At 37.5% G+C, this 21672-nt stretch overlaps 1 protein-coding gene across 4 annotated transcripts in view; it reads right to left on the bottom strand.

Annotated features, from left to right (window-relative positions):
* wwc3 (WWC family member 3) overlaps positions 1–21672 on the bottom strand; it is a 256278-nt gene that overhangs the window by 66519 nt on the left and 168087 nt on the right. For all 4 annotated transcript variants that reach the window (XM_028800807.2, XM_051926805.1, XM_028800809.2 and 1 more), the window contains exons 6-8: positions 16591–16720; positions 11242–11391; positions 4861–4934 (exon numbers count right to left, since the gene is read on the bottom strand). In XM_028800807.2, the coding sequence (XP_028656640.2) occupies positions 4861–4934; positions 11242–11391; positions 16591–16720 (354 nt within the window). The remainder of the gene's footprint in view (positions 1–4860; positions 4935–11241; positions 11392–16590; positions 16721–21672) is intronic.

Genomic DNA, 21672 nt, shown 5'->3' with positions numbered 1-21672 from the left:
CATTTTTGTCTTCCCTGACAGGCAACCTGCAAGTTTTTCATGCATGACTCTACCCTATAAAAAGCTTTGCTCAGGCAGACCGGGCAGTCACATTGGCCAGCACACACAGCAAGAACAAGGCTGAAACACTTTGCTCACACACAAAGACTTCATAGTCTCCACAACGAGCCCAGAGGCTGGGGGGGGGGGATGTCATAGAGAAAATGTGACCATTGTGCACATTTTTACAAGTAGAGCGTTCTGAGGTTACTTATGAACACACATTAAGTGCAACACTGAAAGCTTGAGTGGGAGAGAAAAATAGACAGACAAAGGCCTTGCGTACCCAGAAAACCTAAAGGTAAATCTTCAGCTCTTACAAACCCAATGTTGCTCTTTTCCTAAAGTGCAATAAATTCTTTGGGATAAACACTTTTATTTTACTGCTTGTCAGATGCATTGCAGCTACTTAGAAAGGTTTCCCAGGTTAGTTAAACTATATAAAATAAACACATTGAAGCAAGTGAGGTGGCAAATCAACATACGGTATTTATCCACTCTTTGGCAGAACACAACTGCTGCAGATTTTATTAACCAGCTTTACTTTTTCCAGCACTGGCAGGATATCTAAGCCATTCTGAGAAGAAGCAGTCACTGTTCCACCGCATCTTGTGTTCAATTCCAAGCTCTAACATTATTTGACTATAATTATACAATAATTTCATAATATACTGTATTAATTAATGCTAAGCTCCAATTTGGATTTGAATAGAGAGAGGGTTCATAAGGTATTGTGACAGGGTGCCAGCCTAGAGGATGTTGCCATGTGCAAAAGAATCAGGATAAAAGAAAATGATAATACATCGACTTAATGTGACTCTTAAATGTTCAAGAGAAAGATCTGTGCCATGGGCAACATGGGTCAATACCCAATAGAGGGCTATATTATTACCTATGGATAAACTATTATTAGAGGAGGCTTGTCTTTTAGATTCTAACATTGGAAAATGTAATAATGTAATTATTCCATGGAATAATAAGGGTGCAATGTATTTCAAATAAGCAATGAAGCTCAGGGATGCAAGGAGACCTGGGGCTACCTGAGGGATCACTGGTAAAAAGTAGTTAAATATTTTGGACAAGGTCCTGACCCCAGAAGTTTAGAAATAGCTCCAAATTAGAGTATAAAGCCATCCTTTGGCCAGATGACCTTAAAGTTTTAGAGTGAGTGTGGTGAATTTGAAAGCAACTTGGAGATAACCTTTTAGGACAACTTTACTTATGTAACAAGTTTTGGATGGTGGCCTTATGGACTTAGCAAACTGGCTTCAAACTCACATAACTAGGACAGCAAGGCAAACTGGGCTTTCCTTTTATTTATTAATTTTCTACTTTGAGTTGTTCTCCAAATCTTTAAACAGCCTTCATATTCATTTTGTGGTGTTGGCATTCTTTTACAGGTAAGAGTAGCACAGAACATAAAACTGAGGAACATCAAGTAACAGAAAGGAATTGGGTTAAACACACAGACAGCAGATAGGGAATTTCCTGGGTGAAAGGCAAATGCCTTTTTAAAAATATAGAGCAACTGGTATGGATTCAGGATTCTTGAATGAATTCAGGCTTACATCTAACAAATATGTCTATCTTCTTACCACTTGTGAACAATAATTTTAGGGCATAATTTTATACATGTCATAATTATTGTGTGATCGATCTACTGTACTTATTGAAGCCACCTAATCTAATTTCAGTATGCAAGAACATTGTTCCAGTTCTTCTCAAAGCACAATCATGTACACATCCACAGTCATACTGATAGAGACAAATTTATACTTGCCCATTAACCTAAAATGCATTTCTTTGTGATATGGGAAGTGCTTAAATAAATCTTACATTTACACACATTGGGCTCAGGATGGCATTTGAACCCAGTCTTCTGGAGCTGTCAGACAGCAAAGCGAACTAAAGTACTATTGTGTTGTCAAAATTAGCATACCTCACTTTTCAAATGGCAATTTCTGTGATGCCAGCAACATCTATTTAACTTATACCATTTTACAGAGCATCTGTTGAGATGACACAGCAAGTGACCAAGACCGTCTCATCACCACTAGGCTTCACCCATCATTCTTATAGGCCTGTATCACTAGTAACTGTCATGGATGGTTCATCCATCAAACCGCTAACCCGCTATATCCTAACTACAGGGTCATGGGGGTCTGCTGGAGCCAATCCCAGCCAACACAGGGCATAAGGCAGAGAACAAACCCCAGGCAGGGCACATGCACACCAAGCACACACTAGAGACAATCTAGAATCGCCAATCCACCTAACCTGCATGTCTTTGGACTGTGGGAGGAAACCAGAGGAAACCCACACAGACATGGGGAGAACATGCAAACTCCACGCAGGGAGGACCCGGGAAGCGAACCCAGGTCTCCTAACTGCGAGGCAGCAGCGCTACCCACTGCGCCACCGTGCTGCCCATGGATGGTTCATTTATGCAGAATTTGTTTTAATCTCATTTGTCATCTGCTTGTATTTTTTGTGGTATTGCTTTCATTGTGTTGCAGATGGAGCACATGCAGCGTCCCATTTTCTAGCAGGTTCACTGTATAAGCAAATTGGACCTGCCCCTGTAGGTAACTGGCTCTCTTATATACCAACAGGCTGGCAGTGTGCTGTAGTACCTAAGGCACTGGTATTTAAAAATCAAGGTTCTTAGTTGAATTCCTTCTTTTGACTCACTGTGACCAATGAGCAAGCCACTAAACCCACCTGAGCTCCCATTCTAAAATTTATATACCATGCTCTTGTAAGTCAACTTAGTTGAAGGTGTTAGAAAATAAAAGATATAACACTGCACATTTTTCTTCCATTGCACAAAAGAGCCTTGTTCTCATAACACTGCTAGTGCTAACTGTTCACATTTTGCAATGCAAATTTAAATCATAAAAAGCAGGCATCAATGAACACAGGGAATAACCCAATTAGTTGCTTGTTTTTCACAGTATCATGGGGTTATCTATTTGGTACTTAGACATACAAATCTTTTCTCATTCCTCAAAATACATTTGCCCTCTTGCCCTTATTTCAGCTTAATGGCAATTCCATGACATAGAATGTCACATACTCGGAGGCAGAAAGTGACAGAAACAGTGAAGGTGTTTTCTTTTTCAACAAAATGTGCTTTTGTGATACTTAAAGAACATTACTTTATTTATTATTATTAATTCTTTACACTGAAATGGAATCCCTACACTATCACTTGTCCCCAGTATGTGCTTCCCTTAATATTAATTGATTTAAATCGTGAGAAGAAAAGCACAGTTCTTGCTATCTCTCTGGTCCAAGTTTTAACATTAAACTCCTTAGTGTTATGCCTACCCCCAAAAAAACGAGTCAAAATATTTTACAACAAGAAAAAATGTTATTATGTGCATCAGAAACATGTCTATACCAAAACATCAACATAAATACAGTACAAAAGATATGTCTAGCATCCACAGCTGCAGCGATACAGATTTAGTACATTTACTTTGTGTGATATGGCATCAAATAGTCACTACTTAAAGTCCGATATTGCAATCAAGACAGTTGAAGCATGTTTTTTTTTTTTTTCTACACTTGAGGGTAAAATGTCAGTGCCTGACCCTGATGATTGACGTGCCCATGGTGTTGTTGTACTGTGAAGAGTGCTTCGGGGGCTAATAACATTCTTGTCCTTCTACTTGATTGTAATAATTATGCCTTTTTGCCACACACCTAGTTGCACCATAGTGAATCATCAGGCGACCACATTAACCAGGCATACCACGTTGGTTTGATTGTGCAGTGCCACCTGCATGCATCACTTTCACTATACAATTCATGTTGTCATCACTATCGCTTGAGTCAACTAATGGTTCAGTTTCAGTTTGTTCTGAAACTGGCTTTACAACTTTTCATTTATATGCATCTGTGTTTTGGTTGAAGACTCCATCCCACTCAAGGATACTGATCAGTTAGTTACATGAGAGTGGCAAAATACATAAAATACTCATGGATTTTTTGCAGCATAAAGTTATTTTATCCACTAGATGGCAGCAGAATACTGTCCCCCAGCATTATTCAGTCTTAATGCTCTACATTACATTATAACAAGTAAATTCAAGAGACGCTCAGAGTTAACCGTATTTACATAGAATTCCAAGCCCATGAGACTCTTGTGTTTAACACCAAAGAGGTTAAAAATTGCACATAGAAACTGCTTAATGGAAAAGAAAGCAAAGATCATTTGAGAAAAATTTATAAAGCAATGCATAAAAGTAAGAGGCTAAAGAGCAATGGACTTAGAGAAACTAAGAAAGTGCACATTTTTATTTGTGATACTGATAAGTTAATTTTGCTCTTACTGTAATATTCCAATTCCCTTTATCAAAATTTACTTACCCATACACAATGTTATGTACACACTCGATAATCTAGATGCACATGATTGGTCAGTTGTTAATGTAATATGAATTAATGCATGAAGATAGATAGATAGATAGATAGATAGATAGATAGATAGATAGATAGATAGATAGATAGATAGATAGATAGATAGATACTTTATTAATCCCAAGGGGAAATTCACATACTCCAGCAGCAGTAATTGTAATTGTAGTAACAACATTTGCAAACTGCTGCATGTAATTGCAAAACCAATTCAAACACTCAAAGATTTTTAAGTGAAGAGTAGTAGTGGCATAATTTATATTAAAAATACTAACCACCATTAGTTTTGTAATTTTTGTATCTCTGGACATAGGCATATGACTCAATTTATTCACCTATCTATCCACCCAGTTACAACAATTGTGGAATTCCACCAAAGTTATGCAGGAGTCCTCTCACCTTTTCTTGGCTTCCTCATACTGCCAACTCAGTCGTATTCTTCCTGCCAGCCGTGAAGCGTCACCAGCATCAAACTAAAGAGCAGAGAAAAAAAAATGTAAAAAAACAAACAAACAGAACACTCTTTTTTTTTTCTGGCATGCAGTATGCTGATGTTAAACCATATTTTAACTTTAAAAAAACCCATCAATTCATTTTAATTTTACCACCCATTCCCTACTCCAAAGGCATGATTTTAGAAAGACATTCACATATTGCAGTGCAACATATAGGATAGGTGCTCATTTTTCACATCCCACGCAAGACCCATGGTTAATTATGATGCTGAATGACACAAAAAAATGTATGAATGAATTTTAGTATATTTTATGCATTTTTGCAAGCTTTAAAAAGAAAAGGGTGACTAAATGAAAGACAAAAAAGCACCATCACTGTCATCATAGTAACAGTGTCTATTCATTGTTTGAAGTGTCTGTTCCATAGTTTGAGCTTGTTTAATTAAAAATGTCCTTTGTGAGTGTACTGTATTTGACATCCTCTATCCTCTGCTGTAGCTCAACACATATACAGTTAGAGTTAAGGTCATGCAAAAAATATCTGAACAGCTTTTCCATTCATCTACAACATCTTCAACATTCCTAGAGGTTCATTTGAAAGCAAAAGGAAATGTGATCATTTTCTCATTCTTTCAAGCATTCTATGACAGTTAATCTACTGAAACTTGACCATGTAGTACTTAGCGAATCCTCTGCTAGCTTTTATTCATTTATTTTTAAAACGCTGTAAACTCTAATTTTCCAGAATCCTGGTGTTTTTTACTTCATAGAAGCATATGAAATAATTTGAAGATGGCACTCTTTCTAATTAGAAGTCAATCCATCTATCTTCTGATCAACTTTATGTATTTCAGGATTGTGGGACCTAGAGCATCTCCCAGCAATATCTAGTGCAAGGCATGAGCTATTTCTGGATGGGACGTCTGTCTATCCTAGGGCATATTCATGTATGGACCCACACTCTCACATATACTGCAGGGCCAGTGTACAGTCTCCAATTAATCTGACGTGCAGGTTTTTTGGCAGTGAGATGAAGACTGAAGTAGTTTGAGAAAAAACTCTTACAGACACATAGAGAAACATGAACTGTACACAGGCAGTGCTTGTGCTGGATTCAAACCCAGGATTCTGAAGCTATAAGGCAGCAGTGCTACCCACTGTACCAACTTGCCAGCCTATACAAAAGGCTTCATACCATATTAATGCCAACTTAGCTTTATAGCTCCAACTACATGGAATTTTCAGGGCAGAGTTTTTAGTGACATCTAAATTGAGGCTATAGTTTAATTGAAAACTACTAATCCTGCCATCAAACAATGTCTCTTAACTTTGAGCATTTTAGATGACGATGAGCCCTAGTTGATTGAAAAAGCACTGTTCTTCATGACAACTACATTAAAAGTGATGAAAATATATATACAATTAAATCCTGAATTAATGAGTCAAACCCAGGGCATTTTTCTTTGAGTCTGGATTCCATTCCAAGATTTAAGACCTTTTTTATGTCATGCAACCAACTGCAAGTGCAAAGACCACCTATATTTTACTGTATATTTCTGATTTCTGTTTCTAGTAAGTAAGCTGTAAATGACCAGCCAGTCAACCAAACATAACTATTGTGCTATAAAATAGTGTTTTACACATTTGGAAGATGGTCCTCTAGTTAAAAAAGGTGTTCATTTTTTTAATTTGTGTACATTTTACATACAGTACTCAAAACAAATTCTTCTAATAGAATATTCAGTTTGTCAGAGAACACGAGAAAGGCAGATGTGAATGTACTGTAAAACAGGGGTAGGCAACGTCAGTCCTGGAGTGCCACAGTATGTGCAGGTTTTTGTTCCAACCCAGTTCCTTAACGAGAACTCAATTATTGCTGATGAAGCACATATTGCTTAAGTGACATTTTAATGCTTCATTTTAGTGGTCTCGCTTGTTAAGGTTCTCCAACCTTAATTGCTTATTTCAATCTTAAACTGCTGCATTCAGTGTTTTAATTGCTCCTTATTAGCAATAAGATGTAAAAGACAAAGCAGCCAGCAGTTCTCCAGCTAGCTTTTTTCCAATTACATCTGTGTGTGTTCATCATGCACGGTTTGATTTAATAAAACACTTAATAGAAAAATGTGACAGACTGAAAATGATCTGTTTTAGGCTTCAAATCATTTGGATGATATCCTTGGAAAGGAAAAAAATCTACGATATAAAAGCCTTACATTGCACAGACTAACAAGCCATAAAATTAAATAAGGTCTGTGATTGGCAAAGATTGGTTTCTAATTAAGCAATTGGGTTGGAATGAAAACCTGTAGCCACTGCGGCTCACCAGGACCGACATTGCCTACCCCTGTTTTACATCTTATTGCTAATAAGGAGCAATTAAAACACTGAATGCAGCAGTTTAAGATTGAAATAAGCAATTAAGGTTGGAGAACCTTAACAAGCGAGACCACTAAAATGAAGCATTAAAATGTCACTTAAGCAATATGTGCTTCATCAGCAATAATTGAGTTCTCGTTAAGGAACTGGGTTGGAACAAAAACCTGCACATACTGTGGCACTCCAGGACCGACGTTGCCTACCCCTGCTGTAAAGCACTATAAATTACCAAACTATCGAGGTAACAAGTTAGCAACATTTTTTTTTCCTGATTTGAGGGCCTTTATCCTTAAAAAAAAAAAAAAAAAAGAGCAATGACTCTGTGTTTATTGAGTCTGGGCTTATGCTTTAATATTGAGCGCTTTGAGTAGTGAGAAAAGCGCAATATAAATGTAATGAATTATCATTTTTATTATTATTAATATGTAGCATTTTTGAATTGTAATCCAGAAATAAAAAGAACATGCCAGACAAAATAGGAGCATTTACTTAATTGCTGCTCACTGTGTTCTAGACTGTTATTGTATAGGCTTTATCAGTCCCAACATTTCCATTCAAAAAGAACACTCAACTCAGCTCTACTTTATTACATACAAATAATTAAACAGTTTAAATGATGCATTAGTCACGCCTTGAGCTTGTAACCAACCCAAATCTTATTAATTTATCATGAGAGATGTTATAGTGTACATAACAATGCTCACTGGTCAATTTTCAGCTATGCTAATCCTAATCAAATGAAATAAAAAAAATGTAAATGTTGCAAAGAGCACTTGAGGTTTATGATAATGTTTGCCAAAAAAGTAGTGCAGAATTCCCATGCTTGGAATTTCAGGAATATCAAATGAAAGAAATGTGGGTCAAAAATAATAACAAAAACCCATCCAGTAATCTTTGAGTTACACTTTTACATGATCGTAGGAAGCAACAATTGGCACAAGGCAGACGTGAGTCTTAGATGGAACACTAGTCCATCACAGGGTAGAGCCATACACACACCCAGAGTCATTCATGTGCATTACTGACACACATCCAGTACACCAACTTAATATATTCACTCACTCGATCTACTGTATGTTTGTCCTTGTGAGAGTCACTAAAGCAAGGCACTTAGCTAGACAGACTAGGCCACTATATAAATAGTGACAATATTCAGACACTACTATAGAATTCAAGGCACATCAAGGCTATCTGGAAAATACAATACCTCCAGCATGTCAAAGGTCTGCATACGGTCTTTTCTCCATCAGTCATGCCTAGTATACTGTCTGTGGGAGTTGCTTGAAAAGAATCCTGACCAAACTGTTTTGTGTCAATCCAAAGAAGCAACAGTCCTATACTGAAGTGCTCTGTGGTACTCGACCTTATCATAACAAGCAAGCTCAGCTAACTGGTATAGGAACCTATTTTCAACCTTTGGTGAAGACGGATGTAAATCAGGAAGTAAAGCTTTGGCCAAGAAGTTATTTCCCATGTTTTTTTTTTTCCCAAGTCTTTTTAGACAGTCTTAAACCATTATTCAACAACAAGTCTCCATGGAACTGTATGCAAGCAGAAGAGACAAAAATGTATTATAGGTGGAATTTTACACCCACACTTTCAACATACTCAATTGAAGGACAAGTATTTGAAACACAACTCTCTGAAAGAAAGAGGGAAAGACACCAAATATTAAATAGCAGTAGCCTCAAACTACAATGATCATGATTCTTCTTAACCTATACAATACGCATTTAGGGTGCGGTGGGGAATTCTGGTGATTCCTTAAATATCAATGTAAGCACAACAATTTCATTAACTTTTGTACAACTTGGGCAGAATCTGCAATGGATGAGAATTTTGTCTTATGCACTACAGGTTAATTGCTACCTCTAGATGTTTAATATGAACAGATGTGTGTATTTGTGTGTGTGTGTGCTCATCCTGAACTTGTCTAGCATATATCAATCAAATCAAAATCTTTATTGTCATTGTAGCAATAAGACATTGTACAACAAAATTTTAGGTGCAATTTTCCAGTGAAAAAAAAAACACAATTACTCAAGTTAAAACTAAAATAAAAAGGGAATAAAATAAGTACCAAAATAGTCCATAACAGCAGAACCATGTTTTCCACTCATACATACATTATATTGCACTTGTCCCTTATCCAATGTTAACTTAGAGCTGTATTTTAAACATGAGAGTGTATTGTATTGTAAACATGAAGGTGCACTAGGTCAGACTGACCACTTAGCAGCATTCAGCATGGTGATGGCTGAAGGATAGAAACTGTTTCTCAGTCTGTTTGTCTTAGTCTTTATGGATCTGAAACATCTGCCTAAAGACAGGTGTTTAAACAATGCATGCCCTGGGTGTGATGGGTCCTGAAGAATTTTATTGACGTTCCTGAGGCAACAGGAACTATACAGTTCTTCTAGTGAGGGGAGAGGACAGCCGACTATCCGCTGGGCAAACTTAATGACCCTGTGGAGCTCTTTCTTCTGTGCTACTGTGCAGCTAGAGAACCACACACAGAGACAGTAGACCAGATATCTGAAGTTTCTGCTTAGATGGGCTCCATTGATCCACAAATCTGGAATGGAAAACAAGTGATGGATGGATGGATTATTTACTCCAGAGGTAACTGAAAGCCCTATAATGTGTGGATTTGTATTTATAAGAATTTTGAGAAATAGTTTCAGTACTTAAAGGAAGATCATTGAGGTTACTCTGAATATGTAAATTAACTGTATACTATGAGCTCATGGGTATAAGACTTTGCTGTCTTAGGTGGTAGCAGGGAGCTTATAATGAGACTGCTACATGAATACATTTGGATCGATACACCTATTAGAAATTGATATAATGCAAGTGAAAGTTTTGATAATTATGGATGGTAAGTGGGTTTGAATCACAAGATGTGTTAGGATAAAAGCTGGAACATTATATCATTTTGCAATGGTTTGCCAAAATGGAACATGCTTTAAAACCTGGACATCTGGTGCCAGTAATTTTATGGCCCTTTTTTAACTGGCTGCAATTACTACTTTTAACTTCTTTAATTCTCTTTATGCCATGTAAAACAAACATGGATAAAACCTAAGCTCTGTCCGTTTCTCTGTCCATAACATCATCATGGGCCATCATTACTACGTGGAGATCTTATTTTTCCTTTAGTCTTTTCTTCTCTTCAATATTGTTTTGCTTATATTTTCATTTTGCAGGAAGCATGCAATTTCCAGTCGTCCCTGCCTTTGCCTTTTTGTAGCACTGAATTCAAAGGAGAAACATAATAGTTTGAGGGAAAAGGTTAATATTTTTGTGAGTGTGTACAGAGTATGGTGAAACTCCTCCTTGACAATACTAATTTAATTTTAACTCAATTTATATAGCATGCAGACATGGTCAAGAGATTTTTGTTGTTATTCAACCAAACATTAGAATCAGCAAGATGCAGGATCTAAGTGACCTTTAACTGTTGGTTCCAAAATCTGAGAAACAGCTGTCCTCCTGGGACTTTCATGCAATACAGTCTCTAGAGTTTAGAGAGAATTTGGCAATAAATAACAAATGTTGTGAGCAGCAGTTAGCGGGAATGTATTTTCATACATTTTTATAATTATGTTCCAAGATTATGGTCAAGAAAAGCAGACACTAGTTTAAATTAATGAAACCACTTCACAAGAAGGAATACTTAAGTACTCTTAGAAATTTTACACATAATACTATATACATATATACATATACACACAACAAAATACAGTATATATAACTTAATAATGTGGCCTGTTTCATCCCTGTTTTATAACAGGCTATAAACCTTTAGAATATTTACAGAATATAGTTTGATTTTTACATTCACATGCTTTATTCAATATTCAGTGTTTAGCTTTCAGTTAGTGCTTTTTCTTGTTCTTGGTCGTTAAGATACTTAAAGTGCCAGACTCTGCGAATGAATGCATACCTCTCCGATGATGTCAGTCTGACATCCTGCATCACAGTACTGCTGAGGTAAGCAGGTGTCGCCAAGGGCTTCATGAGAACTCTGAAGGTCCTGAAGAGAGTCACTTACGTAGCAGCTATTCCGAAAGCCAACTGTGAGCTTTGCTAAGCTCTGGAAAGGAAGCATAAATGTCATAAGTACTAAAGGAGCTCTCAATAGCTGAAAAAAGAATAGATAACTGAATATAAGCATATAACTAAGTAGCATCACAAAAAAATATTACCATTAATGTAAACACAAACATAAATTATGTCTATACTCTGTCTCCTCTAAAATTCTTCTGTTTAGGCCTAACAATTTTATACGCAATTGAATGTCAATATTTTAGTTTAGAATGTCTCCTATACAATTATACATGTATTCGCCAAGCTATCTTTATAGATGCCACTTTTAAAATATATACTTTTATTCTGAGTCTGTAACATTTATTTGTAAGCAGGTGTAAGCACACTGTCGTCTGTTAATGGCGATTAATAGTAACATACTTAATGATTGTTGATGGAATTTTTTTTTCAGAAGAATAATTTCCCTGTGGTAATCATTGACATAAGATAAAAGGATGTTTTTAATGCCTGGTTGTAAATGCACAGCATGTCTAGTAGTAACATACTTTGGAAAAAACAATTTATAGGACACCTAAGATGCAGATACTTTGGATTGGAGGCCAGTACCACAGTCACAAGTCTAAAATGAAGGGTGAATTTTAAAATCTTCACGTTTTCCTAGCCTAATTTGGAAACCTCTAAACCCAAGGTCATTTCACTAAGACTTATTGTTTTTGCTAAACTGTAAATTCAAGGTGCTTCACTAGTACCAGCCTTGAAAAAGTCTTTTTTTGCTGTTTCATTCCTGAAATTCTAAGTTCAAAGAAAAGTATATGGTATCAACAAGTTACTTTGTTCTTTTCCTTCCCTGCAGGCTATGAAATGCAAGATGAATATGTAAAGTAATCCATCCAAGTGGATTTAGTGCCTTTTGATGGGTACTAGCTATTCATCGTCATCTGACATTTTTAATATTAGGTGCATGACAAAATTGACACCCACAGTCAATTATAGTAAAGTTAAAATGAAATAAACATTACATACAGTAAACAGGAAAACACAGAGCTACACAAAAATATCATGAAAATGATCCTATATACAGTATATTATATATCATACATGTGTTTTATATGTTTATACTGTATATGCCCAGTTGTTGTTCTTGTGGGGTATGCAAGGTGTCCCTGTGACTGAGTGGGATTTATTTATGGGGACTCTGGTAATTCTCCCTCATTCCCAAAGACGTACTGGTTAGGGTAATTCCAGATGCCAGTCTGGTCCAGAATGTGTGTGTGCATCAGTGGGTTTCATGATAAATGTGATAAATTTTCACCTTGTCCAGGAATATTTCATGCCAGTGTTGTCAGGTTAGGCTCTGTCCAAGGGGTTTAAAAAAATAATGTGATATGCTACATTATGTTTCGTATACACACACATGTAATGGGCTGCCAGAAACTAGTAATAAGTTAAACAGGCAAGTTTCGATTTGCAAACAATTTCACAAAACATTTTGCTAGTGATTTTGCAATTGTAAAATTCAAAGTTCACTAAAATTGGGTTTTCTTTTAAAGGCTTTAAAGTTTTTTTTGGCATAGAAAACAAAGAATTTTGTTCCTTAACACTAGAATTACCAGAGCCGACGAAAAAACTCGTAGATCCGTCCCACCTTAAACCACTTCGCACCTCTCCATCAGTGTCTTTTGTCCTGTAAATGTGTCGATAAGCAGCAAGCAGCCTGCTATCACATCCCCCACCGCCACACAGTTTTCTCAGCTCAAGTCTGTTTACCTGCGTGTCAGTTGCTTAGAGTTGTATAGAGTGAGAAGTCAAGCAAAATGACACCTTTTATAAATACTATATCGTTATTTGGAACACATGCATTTCATGTGTGTTCCGTGTCTACAACAATCTATGTACAGTAAACACATCGTTAAAACAGAAATGTTTTTCATGTTTTAGTAATAATTGACAAAATGTAGACATGAATTGTATAATGTGTTAAGCCAGAATTCCAAATATCAAATAAACACTTTCACAAAAGGTACAAATATAACAGAACAAGTGCTATTCCTATTCAAGAATACAACTGCAGAAAAAGAACCCGCGTTAGGGTGCGACATTGACATGCATTTGCTACGACCGCTTTGGTGGCGCAATGGTATCAACTGACTGGTAATCAAAACTTCACAGGTTTGACCCCGGACAAGTCCGTTTTGAGAAGTGAGCTGCTCTTATTCTTACTATTTTAGAATAAAAACATACATTTGATTTCAGTCTGTAACAGCCAGTGTAAATGTATAATACTTGTAAAGGTTAGCTTTGTTTTTTTTTTTTTTTATTCAGTTTTATTCTCTCAGTCGCGTTCACGATCCTACCCCCCCCCATCTTACACTGCTGTTTTCACATAAAGACGCGCTATAACAGAGGTGAACTTAGATCATGACGACGGTTCTACATCGGAGCAAGAATGCATGTCGCACTTTGTATATGTACACGGGAAGCTCTGCAGTCTACTTGTGACTTTACACTGTAGGAAGATAAAGTAAATAAATAAAGGTAAATAAGTAAATAACATTCAATCTGGCTCTTATATACAAAGTACAGCGACGGCAGCTTCCACCTTTTAACTTCCACCTTTTAACTAAAATAGCTTATTGTCTCGTTTACAGAATCCATTGCTTATTCGGGATATTAGAATAAAAGCAAAAATGGACTGTCTTTAAGGTAGTTTCCATTGGCCATCCTTTTGTAGTCTTAAAACTTTGAAGCTATGGCTCATTGTCTTTAGATGCGACCTGTGAGACATCAGTGCTAAGCAATGTGCAACTACAGCTAACAATGTTAATAAATAAAATGGCTGCAAAGTGGATATTTTCAGTAAATTTTCCAGTTTTGTTTTATATTTCTTCTGGCACCCCATAGACCTCAAATGAAAGATGCTGAGGAAGACGCCTTTATATATTTAATATATAAATACAGCTAAATATGACTACTTTTCAGAAACAAATGTACACCGGAATTAGGAAAAAGAACATCAAACTCTTCCGTGGAGGCCAGCTAGCAACAGAAAAGCAACGCAAAATCTACTCTTGTCCAAATGGTCCTACTATCATTTAGCCAATGAATTTCCCAGATCATCTAGTGGGACAAAAATAAATACTGTACCTGTGCAGTTTTAGACCGGGTGATAAAATATAGTGGCTGCAGACTAACGTGACAGACACATTCTGGAGGAGTCATCAAGGCTTGAGGGTGCAGACAGTGCAGCATATCACTGTCATGCAATACAAAGGCAAGGGAACCTGAATGAGAGTATTCACAGTAAAAATAATAAGAGACAGAAACTGAAGCAAGTTCTACAGCCAATACCTGGAGGGAGCGGCAGACAGCAAGACATAGAAGTAGTTCAAGAATACCACATGAAGGTGAATGATTAGAATATAGACTCCTGTTCTCCTTCCTGCTAGATGACTCACAGAACCAACAAATGTATTGTACTGTGAGGCCTAAGGTCTCTTTGCAACTGATTCTCCTCATTTGACAGCCTTAAGCACAGCTTGGTTTTAGGAATCTATGTCTTTCAACATCTAAAGGACATATGCTAGTGTTGTGGAAGATGAATTTACAGTACCTCTGAGTAATAAGTATGACAATGTGTAATCAAGGAAATTGATCTTGTCAAATCAAATTAAAATTAGGCATTGTGTTTTGCTAATGTATGATACACCCATACACATCTTAACAACACATTATGACTTTATCCACTAATCCTAATGCAAACCTTAATTTAAACTCCACAAAAAAGAGGCTGTAACAAAGGCATTTTTGTGTAATGAAAAAAATGACGTGATTTTTCTGTTTGATTTTTATTTTATTTATTAGGGGCTCTGCCCCCTGCTCGCTTCGCTCGCCCACCCCCGGGTTCGGTTTACCGGATATACAATTTAAAGAGATTGTTAGTTTCATGGGAACTGTTACATATGCATTATTTTCACTTTTACTTTAAAACTTTTGTAAAAACAATACTTGTCCTTTATCTCCGGCCCCAGGTGTGGGGACATTTCTTACTCACAGGACGTATAACTCTGCTCGCGTCGTGAAGGGGGGTGCGGCTAAACACATGCTAAGGAGGTGCCGTCGGATCATCTGCTGTCGCGCTGCCTGTCAATCATTTTAAAGCCTGTACAGCAGCTGTCCTTTTGCCACTTCGCGTCTCTGCCGCTCGCGTTGTGAAGGGGGGGGGGGGGGGGTAGAGATGGTGAGGGAGGAGGGGTTAGGGTGGCTGAACGCACGCAAGGAGAAGCGGTCAGATCATTTTCTGGGTTTCTGCTGCTGGCGAGCTGCATGTTTTGCTTGTCGCTTGTTGTTGTTTTAAGAGCTGGGAGCACATGAAGCATGTCTGCCAAAAGCAATCTAACAACTGCTAGGTTAGATGTCCGTGGACTAGTTTTAAATGATGTCTCACTGCCTTGTCTCACGTGACATTGTAAAAACAATACTTGTCCTTTATTTCCGGCCCCGGGCGTGGTTAAATCTCTTTTCTCAGGAGGTATTACACTGCTCACGTTGTGGGGGGGGGGGGGTTTGGGGAGTTAGGGTGACTGAACACATGCTAAGGAGATGCCATTGGATCATCTGCGGTCTTTCTGCTGCTGTCGCGCTGCCCGTCGATCATTTTAAAGCCTATACAGCAGCTGTCCTTTTGCCACTTCGTGTCTCTGCCGCTCGTGTTGTGAAGGTGGGGGGCGGGGGATTGGGGGTTAGGGTGGCTAAACGCATGCAAGGAGAAGTGGTCAGATCATCTGCTGGGTTTCTGCTGCTGGTGTGCTACGTGTTTTGCTTGTCGCTTGCCGTTGTTTTAAGAGCTGGGAGCAAGTTAAAGTGTCTCTTGCGGGACTTCAAATTGTCTTCCGAGAAAATCACGTCTCGTCTACCTAATCTCCCTCCCAAAGATTTTTTTTTTAATAATAGAGAGATACATACAATTTTAGCTAAAGAGTTTTACAAAACTAAAGTTTATACAATGCAGACTTTAAATTCTATAGGAATATAACTGAAAGGCAGGTAAAGTGACATGATTAGGGCTGCACAGAGTCTTTTGTGTCTCGGTGCCAGTGCTTAAGCATGAAATCACACTGCCTGCACAGTCCTTTTTATCATTTAACAAACTAAAAGTTAAGATGTCTGGATATTCAAATCAAGCTCAACCAGAAGTCCCCCTGTGAAACATCATTCTTGGTCAATTTGATGAAGTCACTCTTCCTACCTGGATAAGGTCCTGCCTCTCCTTCTCGCCTATGTTGATCGCTTTCTTGATTGACCTTAGTTCATTGATGATGGCCTGGGCTTCATCAAGTTTGTAGTTTGTTTGACTGGTAGACATCTTCCTGTCAATTCTATAAGAGTAAACAACCAATTAGAGACAGGCATTATTTATAGTTGGTTTTTTTTTTTGTTTTTTTTAAATTATGAAAGAGAAATATCTTCAGAAAAATCAACTGAATACAGTTGCCACTAGAAATGACCATTGACCAAATCTTCACCTAAAAAAAGCAAAATAAAATAAATGTTCACTAAATAAGGTTATTAGCTATAAATGAGTGAAAGGTGAAATATTTTGCCTATTCAAGTTTTCCAAAAAATACAAAGTGTCACATACTTTTTCCCCAGCATAATATAATGGTACATCTAGGCGATTATGGGATTTTTAGTGTAACAGCAGTTTAGTTTTCATAGTGACTTAAAACAATGGAATCAATGCCTAAAAGAGCAAAATGATAAATAAAACAAAAAAAAATTATATGCCACACTCTGGCTTTCTTATATTAACCACAGTACACGAACGTCTCGGTACACGTACAACTCGGTTTACGACCAAAAAGTTTGCCAAACTTTTGCCTCCGTTCACGACCACACACTTGGTATATGAATAAGCCAGTTTCCCTTTCGGTTTGTGCGCGCCGATGATTTCCGCACGTGTTGCATTGTTCTCCGTGCATGCATGCTTTCGCTGTGAAGTCTTTGTGCTCTATTTCATTTCCCTTCCGGTTTCTTACGCGCCGATTACTGTATTTAAGCACGTGCTCAGCCTCTCCCTGTTCATTGTTCTCAGTCAGACATGCGTGCTTTACCTGTGAACTCTTTGTGCTCTACAGTATTTCGTGTGCTTTTGCAGTTAACCATGACTTCTAAGCAAGTGAAGAGTGGTGAGAATTATTGAGACTTAATTATGAGAAGTGTTGCAATGTTACTTTTCTCTTTTTTCAAATGTTCATTTTTTCCCTGCTTAAAACTCATTTAAAAAGAGTGTTTACAGCGATCAGGTTGTAATGCTATTAGCTTGAACTCCTGTAATGTTACTTTCTTGATTGGCTTTTAAATAAAGTTTGGATTAGTTCAAATGTTCCTTTTTTTTCCCTGTCGCTTAATACTCATTTAAAAAGTGTGTTTACAGCGATCGGGTTGGAATGCTATAGCGTGAACTGCTGCAATACTATGGGGGGGGGGGGGGTAGGTGTCTCTCGTGCAGCTGAGAGGAGAGGGGGGCTCGCGTGCTGCTGAGAGAGAGAGCCTGCTGCAGCTGAGCAGGGAGCCTGGGTGTTTGTGTCAGTGTTATTCAATGTTTTTACATTAGTTTACTATTACACTGTGCACTCTATGGTGTAATTAACTATATATTTGTGCTTAAAAATCTTTAAAAAAATATATTTACATACAGTTCGTACGGTCTGGAACGGATTAATTGTATTTACATACAGTCCTATGGGGGATATTGCTTCGGTTCATGACCAAATCGGTTTACGACCAGAGGTTTGGAATGAATTATGGTCATGAACCCAGGTTCCACTGTATGTGTCTCCTGTGCTCTCACTTTGTGTCACACACAGATATATGAGAAGAATTGAGATACTCACCTCCTTTACTGTTGCTAAATGTCCTACCACCTCAGACCTATGGCCTAATAACCAACCAGATCCACTCTTGCCATAGTGTCACACTCATTGTGGCATGTGGTAGAGCAAGAAAGAGAAACTCTGCCAACTTGTGCTGTCCCTCTGTCACACTCACCACTCACCATGTGTATATCTTGTCTGGCTAACTATGATTTATATGAAATAGTAGTCTCTTCTAATTCTGGCCATATTGGACTAACACAAGATGCCCTAGCCTGAGTCTCCCACAAGACACCATCACTGCACATAGGCACATTGTTTGAAATGTTATTGATACTCTTGTGTATTTGAGGCTAGGGATATACTTTAAGGAGAAATGTAAGGGGTTGTATATGGACATTTCACTATACATGATTTTTCATTATATACAGTGTCTGTAATGAATAAATTGCATATATGAGGATCTTTACTATATAAAAAAATGAGGTTAGCTTTGTAAAGTGTGTTGTACTATCAGATGGAATGATTTCCCGTCATGGTTTATGTTTTTCTGTTCCTGTTAAAGGTAGCTGATGTGGAGGAAACTTTTATTTATACTCTTTCAGAAACCACTTTTTTCATTACAAGGTCACACAGTATCCAGTAAGGAAAGGAAAGGACTACAGGCCACCTAAAAATGCACAAGTCCACAAACACACACACACACACACACACACACACGCACACACACTCTCTTTCACCCATAATTGTTTCAATATTGATGACAAAGTTGAATTTGATACCCAGGCAGCAATATTGCTGGGAATTTCTATTGGTGTTACATCCATATACTAACATGGTACACAGAATTAAAAAACACAATATACAATATATAACACAATCACAACATACTGTATACAGTAAACACAGATATATAAAACAATATAGTAATGCTGAATTTTAATTTCTTTCTGAAATATAGTGCAGTAAGTCCTATATAAACTAAAGACACAATAAACATACGTTATATTGAATGGATGAGAACAGAAATCAGGAAAAGACAAAGATGAATCAGAGACTATTTAACCTGAGTGACTGCAGTAGGAAAGGAACTGCTTATATGTCTAGTAGTTCTTGCCTTTAGTGACTGGTAACATTTCCTCAGTGATAATAACTGCCCTCTGTTGTCCCGGGGGAGGTATTGCCCCGTGCAAGCTCCTTCCCTCAGTCCTTCCATTATAGAGGCACCCTGGTCAGATAAGAATCCTGGCTGTCTGTCACACTATATTATATATTCATTGCATTCGTAGTCTGTGTCCCGACCTGAATTGTGTGGGTGGTTACCTACCAGGTAACGCTTGTGGTTGGTCTGCCATTCGGCAAACATCCGCCACGGTGCCCTCTTCAGTTGCGAGAAGCAGATCATGGAATGTTGCATAGTTGCAAAGAGTACGCGACACACTTGTGGTTCGATCCCTGAGAGGGGGGCAGTAGAGTGTGTATGCCTGATGAACCCAAATGAGGGCGAAACACGTGTCGCGTACTCTTTGCTTTATTTGACAGTAAACTATGCAACATTCCATGATCTGCTTCTTGCAACTGAAGAGGGCACCGTGGATGATGTCACAAGCGTTACCTGGTAGGTAACCACCCACACAATTCAGGTTGGGACTCAGACTACGAATGCAATGAATGTAATTACTACAGGCTGTCAAATAAACGAACCACACGCCATGGCGCAGCGTAAAGGGGCTTTGTCTCTTACGCTGACGTCCGAGGTTCAATCCCTGAGAGGGGAGCAGTAGAGTGTGTACGCCTGATGAGCCCAAATGAGGGCGAAACACGTGTCGCGTACTCTTTGCATTATTTATATACAGTATATTATATAAATATATATATATACAGTATATTATATAAATGAAGTTTATGTTGTAAAGATGTAAAAATGAATGAAATATTTTTCATTTTCAGCTACTCATTCATTACTTTACAACACCAAGCTAACATTTAACAAATTAAGTAACAGAGTTAAAATAAACCACATTATAATTTAAAAGTCACTTAAAACTACTACATTCGGAGACAGCATACATAACAGGATATGACTGAGAGGCAATATTATAAGTACAGTTTCTCACTTTATCCCTAATTGTTCCAAATTAGGGTCACGGGAAAACCATTGGGCACAAGGCAAAAACCAAGCAAGGACAGTTAAGCGCAAGGCAGAATTAGCATAACAAGTTCCAAGTGAAATTTTCCAATTAACCTAACATAAATTTTGGTAGCACTTTAGTTTAGGTACTGCAAAATCTATAACTTATTTACTGTTATGTCACAAGACCTTAACAAAGGCTTCTCCAGATGTTAATAACACTTATAAAGCATCAGTAAAGTATTATGCATCTATGCATTGTGGCCTACTAAAATAACTTCACTTTGGTACGGCCAGAGGTACAGTAGCTTAAGTGAGATGTGTTTCTCATGATTTTGCGTACTTATATTAAAACCTGTGCATCCTTTATGTTAACAAGTAATTTTACCAGCATATCAAACTGTCTTATTATGCTGCACTGCACAGAGATGAATGACCTATCTATTGATGTTTTATAAGCATAATGAAGACCAAAGCAGGCCTTTGGTAATGTCTTATTACCTAAGAGTAAATGGGTAATAGATGCATTTTTCAGCATCTAATCTGAAGTTTTACCCAAATGTCTTTAGGAAGTAAGGAGAAAAACAAAGCAGCATGAGTTAAACCTAGACAGAGATTGTGAAGGCATGCAAATGCTACACAGGCAGTGACCAAGTTGGGATGTAAATGCAGGACTCCAGAGCTATGAGATGGCAGTGCTTACCACTGACAAACACAAATATGCCAAATAACTTTATATTTGACTTCTTAAATTTTATAAACTTTTCCTTATTATAACTTTGTAATTACCTGGACAGTGCTTTCAAATTCCAGGTGGAGTAAAACTGACAGATGGCAGTAGGTTTAGCCATCTGCACTGAATGCAGGATTAGAGTAAGATTACCATTGTCAATATTTACAGCAAAGTACATTTCCGTTTTACTTTTGCAGGCTATTGTTTATCACTCAAACCTGTTGTCAGGATTTACTGCATTTATTGCTTTATATAAAGGGACTTCAAAAGCATTTTTGGAAGGTTAATGACATTGGTATTTTAAAAAACCTGTAAGCTGATGAGTGTTGCATGCAGTTTAAAAGAAGATGAACATATTTGTTGTTGTTATTTCTGCCAAAATTCACCCGCATTGCTTAACCTAAATAAGACTTCATCCTGCTGCCTTTTTTTACTTTACATGACATCAACAGGTTGGCTGTCAATGTCTTTAAGTCTCTCTTGAGTAGCCAGTACATCAGGTTCAAAAAATGGTAAAATAATTTTGGTTAGACCTGCAATTGCAAAGCGTATTTTTTTCTATTTAGATCAGATTGATTCCATTCAAATTAA

The sequence above is a fragment of the Erpetoichthys calabaricus genome, chromosome 4 (genome assembly GCF_900747795.2).
Source record: "Erpetoichthys calabaricus chromosome 4, fErpCal1.3, whole genome shotgun sequence".
In the NCBI taxonomy this organism is placed as follows: domain Eukaryota; kingdom Metazoa; phylum Chordata; class Cladistia; order Polypteriformes; family Polypteridae; genus Erpetoichthys; species Erpetoichthys calabaricus.
The sequence above is the reverse complement of the archived record's forward strand: the minus strand, read 5'-3'. Positions and strand labels throughout refer to the sequence as shown.